Source organism: Rhinopithecus bieti, unplaced genomic scaffold (assembly GCF_001698545.2).
Source record: "Rhinopithecus bieti isolate Rb0 unplaced genomic scaffold, ASM169854v2 scaffold_3062, whole genome shotgun sequence".
In the NCBI taxonomy this organism is placed as follows: Eukaryota; Metazoa; Chordata; class Mammalia; order Primates; family Cercopithecidae; genus Rhinopithecus; species Rhinopithecus bieti.
Genome location: NW_016804432.1, coordinates 4,572,895 through 4,591,891, shown reverse-complemented (window position 1 = coordinate 4,591,891; position 18,997 = coordinate 4,572,895). Strand labels below are relative to the sequence as shown.

At 33.4% G+C, this 18,997-nt stretch overlaps 1 protein-coding gene across 1 annotated transcript in view; it reads left to right on the top strand.

Moving 5' to 3' along the window:
- MTX2 (metaxin 2) overlaps window positions 1-18,997 on the top strand; it is a 71,284-nt gene that overhangs the window by 18,537 nt on the left and 33,750 nt on the right. Inside the window, exons 2-3 of the mRNA XM_017868298.1 lie at window positions 9,065-9,112; window positions 10,054-10,100. Coding sequence (XP_017723787.1) covers window positions 9,065-9,112; window positions 10,054-10,100 — 95 coding nt within the window. The remainder of the gene's footprint in view (window positions 1-9,064; window positions 9,113-10,053; window positions 10,101-18,997) is intronic.

The following is an 18,997-nucleotide window of genomic DNA, read 5'->3' as shown; positions in this document are numbered from 1 at the left end:
AAGTGCCTTATGGGCAGTTACTTGGTTTTCTTTGTAATTTTGCCTTTAGCTCTTAGAATGGTGCCTGACACGTTATATGCATTCAATGTATTTATTGAATGAATGGTAAAACTGATTTGTAGCTGTGGCTAAATTTACTTTCTGAAATAAGATATATGTATAATTTACTATACATATTTATATACACTGAGTATCCCCAATTTGAAAGTCCAAAATCTGAAAATGCTCCAAAATCCAAGTTTTTTTTTGAGTGCCAGCATGATGCTCAAAGGAAATGCTTATTGAAGTGTTTTGGATTTTGATTTTGGGTTAGGGTTGCTTAGCTGGTAAGTATATAATGCAAGTATTCCAAAATGTGAGAAAAATCCAAAATTTGAAACACTTCTAGTGTCAGGAATTTTGGGTAGGGGATACTCAACCTGTATGCAACAAGCAATAATGGATATACAGTAGTAGACTCTTATGTCAGTCTGTAAGTTTCTTTTTCCTAAAAACTTATGATGATATGTAGCCAAAGGAATAGTTCTGGTCTGAATCTTCTTCTAGAAGAATCTTCTGGAATCTAGGACTACTTTTGTATTTATGTCTAATACTTACCTATTTTGTCCTAGAATGTTTGCTTTCTGCTTCAGGATTTCTATTTTAATTGACGGTAGTCTATATCTTTGTATCTACACCTGCTTGCAAGTGTGTTTTTTAAGTAGCCTTACCACTGTGCTACACAATACTGCCTGCTTTTTTTTTTTTTAAACGTTTATGGAAATGACAGTGTGACGCTGCACTTTCCTGTTCTCCAATGCCATTTTCTGACATAAACACTAATCTCTGACTATTGAGGTAATGGGAAAATGGTTTTAAATACCTTTTGTGGGAAGAGTCACTTCTGCTTACACATCTTGTATCATATCATTAAACATTCCCTATGAAACACTATTTAAGGGGCATTACTATTTAATAATTTCATGATCATCATTATATAGTGTTATTTTTGACTTGCACTATAGTCTGCAGGTTGATTTTCTTTTGAATTTAATACATAGCCCTTAAAATTCCAGTTTTGATAAAGTCCCATATCATCATATTTTAAGTCTAAACATCTTAAAAATCTATTCTAAATGAAACCTTCATATATTGCCTAAAACTTGATGGGTTTTGAACATGGTATCTTTGTTGATATCACTGATATCATTAGTATAATATTTATGTCAAATTAACAAATTTCCTTCTTTTCTCTGTGTGTCTTGCAGTAACTTGTCCATGTTTAAGAGCTGCCGAATGCTCTTTGAACATTTTGTTATGTTAGCAGTATTTGCATTTGCAACTTTGGCAGTAAGCCATCCAAATTTGGAGATAGGCTACACATGTTTCTTGCTCCTTTTATATAACACTGTCTAAATAGTCTTGCTGTGCTGAAGAGATGACATCTATGAGCTTTCGGAATCTAGTTGCCTAAGGATAAACTGAGTTTGACTTCATTAGTGCACAAATGATAGGTTTGTGTAGAGTTATTATAGCATTAATCAATTTGATGGATTGGAAATATGACAGAACTGAAGCAGCATGTAATATTAGTGCCTATTATTCTACAAATTATGTCTTCACCTACATTCATATGGCAGAGGAGTCATGTACATCAAGAGTGCAGAACTTTAAAAAAAAGAAACAAACAACAGAGGACATCTCTTTCATGGCCCTTCTCTTCTCCTCTTACATTAGATCGTTGAGAGATGGATTTCAGAATTAGACTAATTTTTTTTAGGTCATAGCACTTTCATACTTTGAAATACCTTGATTTGAATGGAATAAATGGATATATAATCCTAACCTAATATTTAAGAGAATACTACAAGTAATATATAAAGTCTTTAAGAGACTTATGGCCATACATATGTGAATTTATTGGTTAGCAGTCATTTCATTAAAAATGACTAATCCATATTAGTAGTAAAGAATATTGATTTTTTGTTGTATTGGTTGATAAAGCTTAAAAATAGGTAACTTAAAGGTAATTAAAATGAATGAGAAGCAAATACTTTTTTGGGGGGTTGTGGGTGTTGCTTTATCATGTGTGCATTTCTGACATTTATGCATTATTTATGGCATTCAAAAGTTCAAGAATATGTGTCACTTCTTTTTGATTTTACTTTGTTCTCCAGCGTAAATACTCATGAGCTGCTTTAAGAAATATTAATTTGCAAAAAAAACTCTCCCGCTAAAGCCTGAAACCTTAAGCAGCATCTCTTTTGCTCCTGGTAAAGAAGACACTAAATGTAGCATAATCAGGGCCTGGGCAAAATTGGGAAGTAGGTAAAGAACTAACTGGACTTTTAATAACTAATTGGATATGCACTTAGTCATGAGTTGCTCTGATATTTGCTTTATTTCTAGGTATTCTTTTTATCTGCAATATAGGGATATATTTCTTCTTTATAAAATGATAAAATTAATGCATCTTTTGTTAGAGAATACTATTAGAATTGTAATTCTAATTTTAAAGAGTGAATTAATATAGGTCACTAGGAGTACCTTAGAGTATGTTACTACTGCTTTAGTATGAAAGTGGTACAGGAATTTCTTTATCATGAAATAATTAATTTCTAAAAGGTGGGTAGTTTAATTTAGAACTCTTATAATAAAGATATTAGCTTAAATGATGCCTAGATAAAATTTAATCATTGTTAATTTTAATTTCATATTTTGGCATGTATTATTGTAGAAGTCATCTTCGGTTTGGAGCAGTTGAGAAGCCAAGATTTTAATTAATAACCTCGGGACCACAAGAATTTTTCACATTCTAGGAATTTACCTCCTAGAAAGAGAGATAAGATTTTGACGTAACAGTATGATAGAGTAGAAAATGATATATAAGAAAAATGCAAACTGCTGTGGACAGTATAGATAAAGGAGAAATTAGATTTGCTTAGTCCTAAAAGCCTTTTTGATGGATGTGGCATTTAAACTTGGTTGAGAAAGGTATAGGATTTGGGTATATGGCAGTGAAGGAGTATTCTGAACTTAAGGGGAACAATTTGAGCAAAGTCACAAAGATGAGGAAGTATGGAGTTTGTGGGGGAAATTTGAAGTACTCTGGTTGATACAAGGGTCATGTTAGGGAAGTAGTAGGCAGGGATCCCCATTCTCCTCACTAATTCATGTGTGTTCCCCCCGCAAGCTTTCTCCTTGGTCAAAAAGGATGATTCTATCAGAAGAGAGCAAGACTCTTCCTTGCTCCAGAGTACATGAATGACTGGGTTTCCTGCAAAAACTTCAAATAAGTAGTTATTTAATTAGAACGGTGTTCTCCAATGTTGGATGAGATGTATGTAGGAGCAAGGGGTGATTACTGACTTTGTCTGACCTTGGGAAAGAGAAGAGTAGAGAAGAAGTTGTCCTTTTGGATTTTGTCTTTTCCCAAACCAAGAAATCAGCTTTTTATAAGGTGTGGATAATAATTTTCATGATTCATATATTTACATATGAAGACAATTATAGAGCTCGTTTCTTAGAATGATAGCTACGTGGTTGATTTGTAGATTCATTGTCCAGTTTAGGATTTCCACTTTGGGCACTCCTAGGGAATAACTAGTTTTTTTTTTTTTTTCTCTCATGTCATGCTTTACATGTAATATATGTGCAAGACAATCCTTTGAAATACAGGAAGAAAAACATATAAATTAACTATATATTACTTACCTTTGCACTAACCCTAAAACTGGAAATCTCTTTCTATACAATGTTTTATATTAAATATATAGTTTACATCAGATGTTACTGCTGTATCACTCCTCAGTTCAACTTACCTGACAATCTCACTGTTCCCCTTTCCATTTCCTATGACTCTAACCCAAGAATCACCATTTATGAAAATTTCATGTCCTTATCAATAAAAATTTGAGCATGCAGGCCTGAATTTAGAAATCATAAAATTGTTAATTGCTGAGCCGATATATCATGCACATTATAAAACATATACTAAAAAAGAAAGTAGAGTTAGAAAAGATAAAAATTCAAATTCCAGGAATTTTAGGCAGCTATTTAATATTTTTTTGAGTTGTGTTATTGGTTGTAGTGTTGAAGTTGTTTGAGTAAAGTTTATTTTATTTTTTATGTTTTGCCATGAATTTTTCTTATCTTCCCTGCTACATTCTTAGCCTGCATACTACAGAGTAATAACAACAATGATGACAGTGCTAATAATGAAAACAAATGTTTATTCAGCCGGCATTTACTGATAACCTGCTATGTGCTAGGTTCTAGGGATGAAGTGGTAAGCAAAAATCAGACGTGAATGGTGGATTCATGGTGCGTATTTTCTCATGGAGAAGGTAAACAATCAACTACTTAAATGTAAAAATACAGAGAGGAGTGCATGCTATAAGAGCTTGTAAAAGGAGTGTTTGAACTATTAAAGGAGGTCAGCGAAGACTTCCCTGAGGATAGGACTGGCTACATAATTTTTAAGGCCCAGTGCAAAATGAAAGTGTTTAAAAATTACTCACTTTCAAGACTGAGACAGCAGAACATTAAACCAAGCAGGGGGCCCTTCCAACTGCAGGCCCTATGCAACTGCACAGGCTATACGCTCATTAACCTGGCTGCACCTGAGGAAGTTATTTTTGAGCTGAGATGTGCCAATATCATAGGAGGATAAAATTGTTCCAGGCAGAAGAAACTGCAGGGGGGAAAGTGGTGCATTCAGAAACTGGATGAAGGCCAGTGTGGCTGGAGCGCAGAGACTCAAGGTGGGGAATGTGTGTGTGATGAGGTAGGCTGGTAGAGAGGGTAACTTCAGAGACCAAGTAGAGCTCTGTAGGCCATGTTGAGGATTTTGGTCTTTATTCCAAGAACCACATGTAACTATTGATGTGTCTTAAATGTAAGATTTACTTTTGATGTGGTGAGAATACAAGTAACTTGCACTTTGACTGCATTGGACAACTTTCTTCCTCAGCCTCCATTTCTTGCCAACCCCCTTTTTAGACACTTTCTGTCTCACCTTCTATGTTTTTTCTAAGGCTGTCCCTTCATTTAGGTGTGTTTAAAATGGCACTTCACACCAGAGGTGCTTTTGGTGATAGAAACTGAAAATAGGTAGAGTAGGCGAGTCATGACATTTTATATACTATTGAAGTAGTTTGTGGTCTAAAACATTTCAGGTCAACTGAAGAAAACTAGTAAAATGTAAAAATGTTTTATTATTGTTTTAAAATGATTTTTCTTTTAAAATGCCACAGATGTTTAAGATGTATATTGTCAGCGCCATGATTTTAAATCCTTAATCTTTCTTTTACACATGCTGAGGGGCAAGGGGTGATTACTGACTTTGTCTGACCTTGGGAAAGAGAAGCGTAGGGAAGAAGTTGTCTTTTTGGATTTTGTCTTTTACATAATAGGTATTCCCAAACCAACAAATACGCTTTCTTTCTGTTAAGTGTGGATAATAATTTTCATGATTCATAGGTTTACGTATGAAGACAGTTATAGAGCTCATTTCCTAGAATGATACCTGTGTGATTGATTTGTAGATCCATTGCCCAGTTTAGGATTTTCACTTTTGGCACTCCTAGGGAATAACAAACTAGAGATTTTTTTTCTCTCATGTCATGCTTTATATGTAATTATATGAGCTCTGTCACTGATACAGTTTGGATGTTCCCTGCAAATCTCCTGTTGAGATTTAATCCCTATTGTCAGAGGTGGGTCCTGGTGGAGGTGTTTGGGTCATAGGGGTGGATCCCGCATGAATGGCTCAGTGCTATCCTTGATAGTGAGTTCTCTCTCTGAGTTCACAGGAGATCTGGTTGTTTAAAAGAGAGTGGCATCTCCCTGCCTTCTCTTGCTCCTGCTCTTGCTGTGTGTGAGACCTGCTCCCCCTTTGCCTTCTGCCATGTAAGCTTTCTGCAGCTCTCACCAGAAGCAGATGCTGGCACTGTGCTTCTTGTACAGTCTGCAGAACCATGAGCCAAAATAAACTTCTTTTCTTTGTAAATTACCCAACCTCAGGTATTTCTTTACAACAATACCAACAGCCTAACAGAATCATGTAAGGTGATGCACTTAAGTCAGTCTGAGCTGCTCATGGGTAAGATAGACAGCTGGTCATTCTTTGTATACTCTACCATTTCTTGTCTACTGCATGATAAACTGCAATTCCTGGCTGCTGGCTATATGGGTTTATATCAGTCTATTTGCCTTCTCTTTTTAAGTCATAAGTTCTATTTGTGATGAAAACACTGGATGTTTTGGTAGAGTTGCCTTCTGAGAATTTATTTTCAATAATGATTTCTGAGTTGAAACAGAGTTTATGTCTTAGATTGAGTAAAATATTCACCCTTTTCACCTATTTCCAGCTTTAGATTCTTAATAACAGAGCTTTTGGTATTTGTAGGCAGCTTCTTTGATATTATTTGCAGTGAAATAGTATGTTGCAAACTTTCTATTACTTTCATGTTTGTCTTTTGGATGAGATCTGTAGAATCCATGGGGGTGATGATGAATTAACTTTTTTTTTTTGAGATGGAATCTCACTCTGTCGCCCAGGCTGGAGTGCAGTGGTGCGATCTTGGCTCACTGCAACCTCTGCCTCCAGGGTGCAAGCAGTTCTCTTCCTCAGCCTCCTGAGTAGCTGGGATTACAGGCACCAGCCGCCACTCCCGGCTAATTTTTGCATTTTTAGTGGAGATGGCCATCTTGGCCAGGCTGGTCTTAAACTCCTAAGCTTGTGATCCACCCGCCTTGGCCTCCCAAAGTGTTGAAATTACAGGCGTGAGCCACCACACCCGGCTGATGAGTTAACTTTTAACTGAAATTACTGACCACATAAATTGTTGTTCATATAAGAACTCTGTTATGTTACAGAGTAGTGAAGTAGCTTCTGATTTATCAGAGAATACTTAGATTATATTCAGCATATGTTTAATACTAGTGTATGTAAAGGTTGGTGCAAAAATAATTGCAGTTTTTGCATATCATTTGTTGGATTCTTCTTTGTAAAAGCTGTAAAACATCAGAATCACCAATTTTAACACAGTAATACAGGTTTAATACAGTTTTGGGCAAAACTGCATTACTTTTGCAGCAACCTAATACTTCATTGTTTTAAAAATTTGTAATGCATGCCTAGTATGTGCACAAAGTAGCTAACCAAGAGTTAAAATTACCACAATTTTAAATTAGAATGTCCTGTTACCTTAACATAGATGGTAATATTAAGTTGAGTAAAACTTTAGCCAGCATGTTTAGGGAATTAAATGGTAGTTTTAATCAGATATCGTCTTTCTTTTTACAGACAATTAACATCAACTGTATGCAAAACATAGTACAGTGTGTGGTTCACAGATGCATATGACACATCTGTGTCTCCAAGGAACTTGATTTCAATATTTATTCTTCGAAATTTTGTGAATTTTATTCCTATGCTTTATTGCTAGTAAGATTAATATAATGCATATAATTGAATCTTTGATGATTTAGAATTTTATAACAAACGAATCTCATTGTATTGTTTTTAGTATAGATGTAAGCAATATAGGTGTGCTGACTATACAATTTATCTGAAAAGGTTATTTTTTGAGTAATTTGCTGATGTCAGCTTGTTTTTGTTTCCTTTTATTTTAAAAACTGTTATACAAGTTAATTGGTTCTTAATGAAATTTTACTTTGTTAAAGTTGTGACAGCAAAGTATTTTGTTTCATTGCTGTGTTGGTATGTGCGTTGAAATTCAGTAGCCCTTATATATATGTGTAATATTGTGGGGAACAGCATATAAAATTATGTGTAGTTCATTATTTACTTGATGTTTTCATGGCATTATCTCTAAATATGAGTTTAATTTTGTGTAGCCCAAACCAAACTAAACCTAAAAGTTACATTTGTTTTTTATTGTAATAATACTGTGTTTTCTTTTATTCTAAAGTATAAGTAAAAGCAAATTAAGGAGTTCTTTTTTCCCATTCCAGGGATTGCTTTAGAACATTTTAAATGATCAGTCTTAAAAAAAAATGCTTCACATGTATAAATTTATTTTTAAAAATCAGCCAGAATTATAAAGTTATTTGTTGCTATTTCACAGAGACTAAATTAGTATAAACACAATTAGAAATATAACAATTATTATCAAATCTCATATATTTAGTTGCTGAGAGCAAATGTAGTTACTTTATTAAAATGGGTGATTCTGATGTTTTGTGACTTTTACAAAGAATAATCCAACAAGTGATATCCTGATGTCCTATGTATTCTGTCAGTGGAGCCATTGCTTCTTAAGTGCAGTTGATTAGACAAAATTCAAATCTAGTGCTTTTCTCAAACACTGGGAGGTTGGTAATATTCTCTTTGTAGCTGCAGTCTTCTCTAGATGAGAGATTAAGGGTCAAGTCAAGTTTCATTTCAGGCCTAAAATTATCTTTACTGGCATTATTTCACATTGTAGTTACGTAATGCTTCATCATGCAACTTTGCTCTAATTGTGTTTGTGGGGTGGTGTTGGTAGGGTCAAGGCAATGCAATCTTCTGGAATATAACAGAATTCCTCTATTTTTAAATCCTGCCAGATTGTGGGGAAAGATGGACAGTTTGATACAGATATATTTGATTCTTTCATATAATGTCTGCTTGAAATTTTACTTTGTTAAAAGTTTACCGTAAAATATTAAAAATATTATTTCACTACATTTTTTTGTAGTGAATTAGACATCAGTATCTTTTTATACATATGAATAATATTTAGAATATGTCTGTGTTTGAAAGAAGCTAAAGGAATTGTAGCATATGGGCTATTTTGTTTTTTTAATTCTCATTTTGGATTGGGCAAGGTATCTTCCCCTCCTCCCCACTAAAAAAAAATCAGCAAACGATAAACCAAACATGCTTTTAAAACAAGTTATCTAACCTACTTATACTGGTTACCATAGAATCTAAGATAGTGTGATTAGTTGCCGTGTATACGTCAACCTTAGCAATTGACTTTAAATGCTCTAGGCAAATGTACATGATTATTAATTTGCTTTGTTATTGATACGTTTTTGCTCTATGTGCCTAATTATCACTGACTTGTTTCCATAGCTGCAGAACCTTGGCCTGAAAATGCTACATTATATCAGCAATTGAAAGGTAAATTCTTGTTCACAATTAAAAATGGCTTTGTATCAAGCTGTATGTATTACAAAAAAATCCTCAGTAATACAATTTACTGCAAAGAGAATATAACATGTAAAAGAAAGGATTCCCTTGTATAATTTGTCTAGGAGGTTTTACCTAAACTTGTATCTGCCAGTGTAAACCAACTATTCATGGCCTATAAGGTCCTTAGTTTATTATTGACTCGTTATATTGGCTGCTGTAGGCGGTGTAAAATGATGTGGTTGCAGGAGCAGTTGGCAGATTTACTGCACCAATAGCTGAGACAGCAGATTTTTGAAGTCCTGTGGTAAAGTGGGCTCTCAGTAAAAAGGAACTGTTAAAATGTATAGGCTAGGATGGTTCAGGCTCCCTTTAGCAGCTCTTCATATATCATCAGATCACATTATGGACCCCATTTGGGGCTTAGCAGCCTGCTACAGTTGTCAGAAGACTGCAAAGTAATGAAGACTAATAGGCAGCAGCCCTAGTCTTCTAAGCATGGAATTTTTATTGCAGCGAACTTGTCATCTTTCTTTTGTGTGACAGACCTAGATATACTGTGCAATATTAACTGCAAGCTGGTTTTATATTATTGTGAGTGCTTTTACTTTTAACTAGAAAGGTTTCAGCAGATTTTACTTAATTTTAATGAAGAGAAACTTTTCTTGAAAACGAAAAATGAATTTGATTTTAAGTGAACAATTTTAATTACATTGCTGATAAAATGAGATAAGTGATCAAATAGTTTTAGAGGAAACTGTCCTAGTTTATCATTATTTGTGATAATTTAATCAAAATTATAATTATATAATAACATTGATATAAAACTTTTGAATTGAGTGGTAGGCAATACCTTTGAAAAAATATAAATACTTTTAAAATAAAATATTATATTCTACTTGGTTAAGTTATGCTTCATTGTATTTCTACAGGGGAGCAAATTTTACTTTCTGACAATGCAGCTTCTCTTGCAGTGCAGGTAAATATGTAAATAATGTAATATGTTTTCACCCCTAGGTGATTTGCATCATTTTCATTACAATTATATTTTCCCCTTCCAAAAGTCTGATACTATGTGTTTAGATTTTTTCCTGTGTGATTTACCATTATCTATATAACATTGCTTGCTTGTGAAGAATAATTTTATTATGTAATATTCAGTTAATTGTCAGTATATAAAATAAACATAAAAATTATTTTTTTTTTAGAAATCACTTTTATGTGCTAGGCACATTCTGTGTCTCAGCAGTTGGTTTGCTTTGGGCTGGATATGATGGTGTTGATTATGTGGGGTGATATGTTCATTTGTGGACTCACAATTATTTCCTAATTAATTTGTTAAGATTTATTTATCACATATTTTTAAGCATTGTTTTGCTCATTGCACTCATTGGCCTCTAACTTTAATCTGTTTGGTAATCTTGTAGCAGTGTTCTGGTTCTCTAGTCACTTCTCATATATTTATTGATTATATCAGTGTTTATTATTCCCAAAACCACTTATGAAATGTAATAGCTCTTCAAGTTGTATATACCATTTGTATAATCCAAAAAAAATTAGTGCCCCTGTAAGCTTTAAGCTGCATTATAGGAAAAATAGGATACTTGGGGATGTTTTGCTTAAAAAACAATGTTTATGATGTAGGTTATGGATTTATAGTTATCCAATCATTTTGCATATTTGGCTGCTATTTGCTTAGCTTGTGTAGTTTAACATAGGACTGAGCATGTAGACTGTATCCACTAAATGTCTGTTGTGTGAATAGTTTGTAAGTGTGGTGAAAGTAGTCATGCCTTGATAACAAATGTAAAAGTAAATGATTTGCTGTGTATAAAATAGTATTTTCAGTCTTTATATCTTTGGAAAGATAGTTTCAAGGCACTGTGAATATTTTAGTTGAAGCACTGATTCTTAACCCTTTTAAAATTGCTATTTTGGGGATAACCCTTCAGGATCTGGCAAAAGCTGTAGAACATTTTTCCAGAAAATATACCCAGGCTATTCTGCATGTGGTTTCAGAAGGTTTACTGAGTTTCCTGCTGAAGCTATCTGGATCCCCTAGGAAGAGCCCCTGAAACTACATAATAGTAGTTTAGGAAGTGCTGAAATACTTTTCATCAAATAGAAAGGTATTTCGGGTAGGACTCTACAGTGCTTTTCAACTGGGCAGCTCTTTAGTACTCCCCCTACCGCCATCCTGTGACATTTGACAATATTTAAGTGTTTTTGCTTGTCAAAACTGTTGAAGGGTAGAGTGCTATTCTCATTGGGTAGATGCCAGAGATGCTGCTAAAAATCTTAAAACGTATAGAGTAGTCCCTGCACAACAAAGAATTATCCAGCCTCAAATGTAAATAGATTTGTCAAGGTTGACAAACCCTGGAATAGATGGGTTAGCCAGTTTTCAGTACAAACCAAAATACCATTATATTACCATTTAAAAAAATTAATGTTTTAAATAATCCAGAGAAGGGAGGAAAAAATAAATCTTAGTGTGTATTTTATTTGTTAATTCTATTTTTATGATTTCTATTAATTTGCTTTCTCATGGTTTCTCAAATCATAGTTGCAATTAAAATAAAACCAGAAAAAAGGACCTTTTACAATGTAGAATTTTCCTTAACAATTTCAATGTTTTTATCCTACATATGTCACTTCGATGATAAATTAAGCAGCATATATTAAAATTTCTTGGTTTTCTTCAATATTCTTTGGCTTGACAGCTGATAGTAGCCATGACTATAAATGTGACTTTTCCAGATATCTGATGTAAACTTTATGGAGTAATTTTCTTCTATATAGTGGGCCAGCATTCGTTTAGAAGAATCAGTTAAAGGCCTACATTTGATGTATAAAATTGATCAAAACAATGTGACAGGTATCCACAAACTGGATTATTTTCTAGAAGATACCAGATGTCAAACATCAGATATTTTAATAGTCTGCCAGTTAGGCCATTAGGAAATTTAAATTTTACTTAACATATACACTTGGTGTTTATTATGCCCCTGAAACTAAGTGGTTAGGTCTTTTTGGACTCTAGGAACTTTTATGATTTCAGTTTAAAAATAAATGTTTTTTTCCTGTAGGTATTTCCCCTTAGATTTGCTATCCTTCACTCTTGTATGTTGAGTATAGTGAGGTATTAGTATAGCATATTTCTCTGGTCCCTTGAGCCAAATGTGTATATATGCAGTATTATACACACATGCACACGCTAGAGAGACAGAGAGAGAGATATCTTCCATTCTGTACTTGTGCTTTGAAGGACTTAAGCTTATACTAATTAGAAACAATAACTTTGATATTAATTCTCTGTTACTGTTCTCTCTTACCCCCAAGTCCAAACCAGCCATCTAATAAATACATAGCATTGGTCACATTTGTGATTTGAAATTTTCTAGAAGCCTCATTTTAAAAAAGTAAAAAGAAATAGGCAGAATGTATTTTAATGATATGCATTATTTTACCCAGTATATCCAAATATTATTTTAATATGTAACCAATACATAATTTATTAATGGGACATTTTTTATATTAAGTTCAAAATCTGAAGTGTGTTTTACACTTACAGTACCTCTCAATTTATGCTAGCCAGATTTCAAATGCCCAGTAGTCTCGTGTAGCTAGTGGCTTTTGTGTTAGACACTGTTATTAATAATAGAATACAATATGATCAAGGCATAATATACTCTCCAAGGTTTTGGCAAAAATTGTTTTGTTTAAGAAGTTTATGTCTATTGATTGAGTATATGCTGTCTTTTATAGAAGATTCCAATTGGTATCTGTTTCAAAAACAGCAAACCCTAAATAGAGCTCTTTGTTTCAAGTTTGCTCAAATATAAAATAGAGATATAATAGAAGCTATCCTGTTGGGTAGGATAGGATTGAATATGTTAACATTGAATATGAGAACTGAATATGTTAACATATGTAAATCACTTAGAAGAGTACCTGGCATATTGTAAACATGCAATGAATGCTGGTTGTTACTTCTTTCTCTCATAATTCTTTGAAAGAAATATACATATTCAGTGTCAGTAAGAGGAATGGAAGCTTGCAGGCTTGATAGTACCTGAAAACACTAGAGTAATTGAAAATAAATGTTATATGTAAGAAGAATCTTGTTTGGATATGTTTGTGTTTGTGTGAACATTAATTTTGGTAATCATTCTTTATCTAAAAATTAATATTGAATGCTTTAATGCAAACAATTTTATTTTATTAATACTGAATAATATGTTTTAAAATTATTTATTGAATACTTTTATTGTATAAGACACTCTATTAAAAGCTTTTATGTGCAGCATTGCATTCAGTCCTTCCCATGACCCTAGTGCACGGTAGTATTATTATCCTCATTTTAAAGATGTGGAAACTGAAGCTCAAAGGTGCTTCGCCTACATTCATAGAACCCACAAATTGTGGGGAGAAACAGAAAACAACAACAACATTGGTTGAGTGCCACCTGTGCTTGTCACTGTGCTGAGCTCTTAATTCATACTAACCCATTTAATCCTTATAACAACTGTATGAGGTAAGTGCTGTATAGGGTAGGTATCATAAATAATCCTTTCACACAGCTACCCTATGAGGTAGGTACTATTATTATTCCTATTTTCCTACAGATTAGGAAAGTAAGGCAGAGAGGTTAAACAGTGAGCTCAAAGTTAAGTAAATAGTGCTTGGCAGAGCTGGAATGCAGACCTAGGAAGTCTGGATCGACAGTCCACACTCATAATACTTTGCTGCATATTGGTCTAGTCCAGTGATACAGATCTTGAAGTTTTACCTAACAGTAAGTGATCATTTAATCACAAATTATTTCTGACATTTCTTAGTAAATTATATCTTATGATTAATAGTTTACATTAAGGAGTAAAAGAACATGTCTTAGCTTTTGTATCTTTGAAATGGGATAAAGATAGTCTTACCTCTATAATATTATGAAGCTCAAGGTAGGTAATAAATGGGAAATTCTTTTGAAAAAAGTGAAAGGAATAGAAATGTAAGATGTTGAATACAGAATTAGTGCCTATTTTGACTGCAAAGATTTATGTACTTATTTTGTGAGTGTCTTTATATAATAAAATGTTACTTTCCAATAAGTTTTAGAAGTCCAATGTGCTATCCATTGTGCAACAGAGATTTTCTAGTAAGTTTTAGAAAGAATTTCACTTTATGTATGTGAAGCCAATTTTAAAATCTGGTTTTTTTTGTATGGCTTAATCTAGATATTATAAAATTTGAATTTGTTTTTTGGAGTATCTCAGACTGATGATCATTACTAGAATATTGCATGAACGAGTAATCTTTTCCTTACTTTTACTTCAAGTTAAGAATAGCATTTAAGCTCAGGTGTCCTTGTTCCATTTAATATTTTTACTTTTTCTTATTGTTTGTTAATAAATGCTTTTCTCTAAAAGTGAAAGGGAAGACAACAGAAAAAAACTATTTTCTTTCTGTTGAATATAGTATATAATTTGAAAGTCAACATTTTGTTTTGCTTTTTTGAGAAGGAGTCTAGCTCTGTCGCCCAGGCTGGAGTGCAGTGGTGTAATCTCGACTCACTGCTGGCGTGATCTCCGCTCACTGCAACCTCCATTTCCCAGGTTCAAGTGATTCTCCCACCTCAGCCTTCTGAGTAGCTGGGATTGCAGGGATGCGCCACCAAGCCCAGCTGATTTTTTTGTATTTTTAGTAGAGACGGGGTTTCACCTTGTTGGCCAGGCTGGTCTTGAACTCCTGACCTCAAATGATCCACCCGCCTCAGCCTCCCAAAGTGCTGGGATTACAGGTGTGAGCCATCACACCTGACCTAAAGTCAGCATTTTTATAGGCCCCATTAATGCTAGGACATAAACACTCACTTTTCAGATTTGATGATAAATACTTAGCTGATCCTTGCATTTTCCTTCTTCTAGCAAATGAAGCTTTCTAGAAGGATGGATTAATTATTGGCTAAATGATAATATCCAAATGTAGTGTTTGGGAAAGAGCAGGAGAGAGGAATATCTGTCTTTCTTTTGAGGCTGCAGGTTGATTACTGCCTTAGAGACAAAACTTTGAGTGTGAAAATACAGCTGCTGTAAATTTGTCGTGTCATTTAAATGGCCATAGTAGACAGCTACCTGCAGAATTTTAGAGGAAATGATTTTGAATTTTCAGTTTGGTTGGATACATTTTGTTTTAAATGAGTTGTTCAGGGTTTTATGCTGTTTTAAAGGATCAGTTTAAACCTGATATAAATATAAGTAGGATGACATGAGTATATATATTTTAATAAATAATATAATATTCTATGAAAAACCTTTAACAAATTGACAAAACTTTATTAAAGCCTCAAAGTATAAAATTTTAGGTTTTTAAAATTTGTACATTCCTCTTAATTTGATTGTCCTCTGTCAGATGAGGCTTCTGAATTCACTTTCAGGGTTAGGTGAAGGAAAGGAAAGCTAAGGGATAAATATAATTTAGTGTACATTTATGAGATACAGAGACTTGTAAAATCCTTTTCAGTATTCCAAACAAGCAAAATGGAGTCTGCAGATGTTTGTTTGATATCAGTGAGTTTAAATTCTTCAGACTGATTGTCTTACATTACATTATTATAGTTTGTGTGCCAGAAATGTTAAAGCATTTTGGTGATTTATGCTTATAAGACCTTGGATTATTTCAGTATACAAAATGTGATCTTTATCAAGATAATTGTGAACTGAAATTGCAAATAGAATTTAGCAGTTTAAAAAACAAATCTCAATATTAGTTTCTCAACACTTAAATGGCATGGTGTATATAAAACATTAAAATTGGTCAATGTAGAATTTGTGGAAATGAAGTATATTCCAAATAGAATTAGGTGGCTTTCGGAGTTGTGGTTTTTAGTAATTCGTGAAATAATGTGAAATGGTTATAAAGGGTAATGGTTTACTAATATAAGTATATGTTTAACTTAACAAAATTCACACTCCTGCAGTTCTGAGAGATTGCAACTTAGAATAACAACTGTATACGTTTTTGTTTAAAAAGTAAATAGCAAGCAGGACTTTATAATTTGTTGCTATTAAACAGAACAATAAAGATGCAGTAGTAAGATGGAAAAACAACAGCCTTTTTTTTTAAACAGAAAAAGGCTAGAATTCTTCATTATTAGATATACAATATCAACATAATCAATCTAGCAACATGATATTTGAGCTGAAAATATACTTAAATTTGAGGCCGTACACTACCCTGTGTGAGTGAAACATCTTTCATATAGTTCTAAGATGAAATTACCCTTGAATGAATAGCATCTTCATTTATCTTCAAACCCCTTCTGTGCTTTTAGTGAATCTATTCTTTCAACATTCTACAACAAGAATTACATTATACCATTATACCAGAGTACTTCTGCAGTGTGAAATAGATTGGTTTGGAAAATGAACCTGGCTTTGCTATAAATTACATTCACAGGTACAAAGGAATTTGTTATTTTGTTTAAAATAGTCATAAATATAATTAAGGTCTTAATTTATGTTAAACTACAAATACGGCTATTATGGTAACTGGATTAGGAACTTAATCTGTCACTTCAGGAATGATACCTAACACTTTTCATTGATAACCTTAGATACTTTATTTCAATTACAGGGTCTGCAGCTGTTTGATATAAAAATGAATTATTTTATAGATAGTTTGTTCATGGTTTTTAATTTTAAATCATGCCTCTTCAGTAAGGTAGAAAATAATTCTTCAGTTGTCACAAATTTTCCTTTGTGTCTGGTTGAAAAGGATATGAATTAAAATTCACAATCATTTTTATTTTGTGTCCTGAAAATGGCATTGCATGCTTGAGAATAGTCCTTAGTGAATTCTTACATAAAATATTTCAAATTTAATTAGGAAATGAATAGAAGCTTTGTCTTAAAGAAGAAAAACTTGATGTCTGCTGTCTAAGGATAGCTTTACCTGGTTGGACTGAAAATAGATTGCTACCTGTCTAGAATTTGAATAACTTTGTTCATGTGACTTACATAAATTTGGAAGCTGTGTTTATAACCCCTCGAATCCCATGGTATTAATCAGTGTAAAGCATCTAATCTTTAAAAGGTTATTAAAGGCAATTCTTTAAAATTTTGATTTACTTTTATATTTTTATTGGCAAGCAATCCTGATTTTATTGCTTAGGTGCAACTAAAGAGAGTGTGCTGTGTATCTAACTTGAAAGACAAATGTTCATTTTGTCTTTGGAATAAAGAAGAGGAAAGAAGACAGTGCTGGTCATTGGCAAGTGTTTCAATACTGAGTTACTATTAGTTAATTATAGAGAAATGAGTGTATTTTATGTTCCTTCCATCTGCTAGTTCATCTTAAGAACTTTAATTTTTTTTGTTATTATTTTTCTCAGTTGGGAATTTTTTTCTAAGTAACAAAATTTTAAAGCATTCATTATAGGAACTCAGAAAAAGAATATATATATTTTTTCCTTTTCTCCCCAACTGTTCATTGAGTGCCAACTATGTAACTGCTATTGTGTTAGGTTCTTGGGTTACAAGAATTGTTCTTTCTGTACCTTTGACTATTTTATAACTCTTGCTTAATTTTGACCCTACAACTTTATGAAAGTAGTAAACAAGAGAGACATGGTCTGTATGTACTAATGAAGCTTATATTCTTGGGAGGAGGGGCTTTTATCAGTTCATTTATCGGTTTTATCAGTGTGTTATTTATATGTAATTCTCACAGGGAAAGCTTCTATCTTTCTCTATTCTAGTTGTCTTTTTTGTTGCTTTCAGAAATAACCTGATTTTTTTCTATAGCTGTCAGATGTTGATGTATCTAAAATTGACTCAGATATTCCAGGAGTAGTTTCTAAGTGAGAGTTTTATTAAGGAAGGTCAGTCTATGAAGTGATATGTCTTCAAATGTGCTCTCAAATAACATTTCATATTTTTTGGTAACAAATTCACTCTCTTTAAAGCTTTTTATGCTTATTGAATTGTGGTTTCTGATTTCTACATAGATCATTATTATTATTATTATTTATACTTTAAGTTCTAGAGTACATGTGCACAATGTGCATGTTTGATATATATGTATACATGTGCCATGTTGGTTTGCTGCACCCATCAACTCGTCATTTACATTAGGTATTTCTCCTAATGGTATCCCTCACCCAGGCCCCCACCCCCTGACAGGCCCCGGTATGTGATGTTCCCTGCCCTGTGTCCAAGTAATTTCATTGTTCAGTTCCCACCTAAGAGTGAGAACATGTGGTGTTTGGTTTTCTGTCCTTGTGATAGTTTGCTGAGAAGGATGGTTTCCAGCTTCATCCATGTACCTGCAAAGGACATGAATTCATCCTTTTTTATGGCTACATAGTATTCCATGGTGTACATGTGCCACAGTTTCTTAATCCAGTCTATCAGTGATGGACATTTGGGTTGGTTCCAAGTCTTTGCTATGTGAACAGTGCTGCAGTAAACATATGTGTGCATGTGTCTTTATAGTAGCATGATTTGTAATCCTTTGGGTATATACCCAGTAATCGGGTTGCTGGGTCAAATGGTAATTCTAGTTCTAGATCCTTGAGGAATCGCCACACTGTCTTTCACAATGGTTGAACTAATTTTCACTCCCACGAACAGTGTAAAAGCATTCCTATTTCTCCACATCGTCTCCAGCATCTGTCGTTTCCTGACTTTTAAATGATTGTCATTCTAACTGGCGTGAGATGATACTTCATTTCAGTTTTGATTTGCATTTCTTTGATGACCAGTGATGATGAGCATTTTTTCATGTGTCTGTTGGCTTCATAGATGTCTTCTTTTGAGAAGTGTCTGTTCATATCCTTTGCCCAGTTTTTGATGGGGTGTTTTTTTTTTTTTTTTTTTT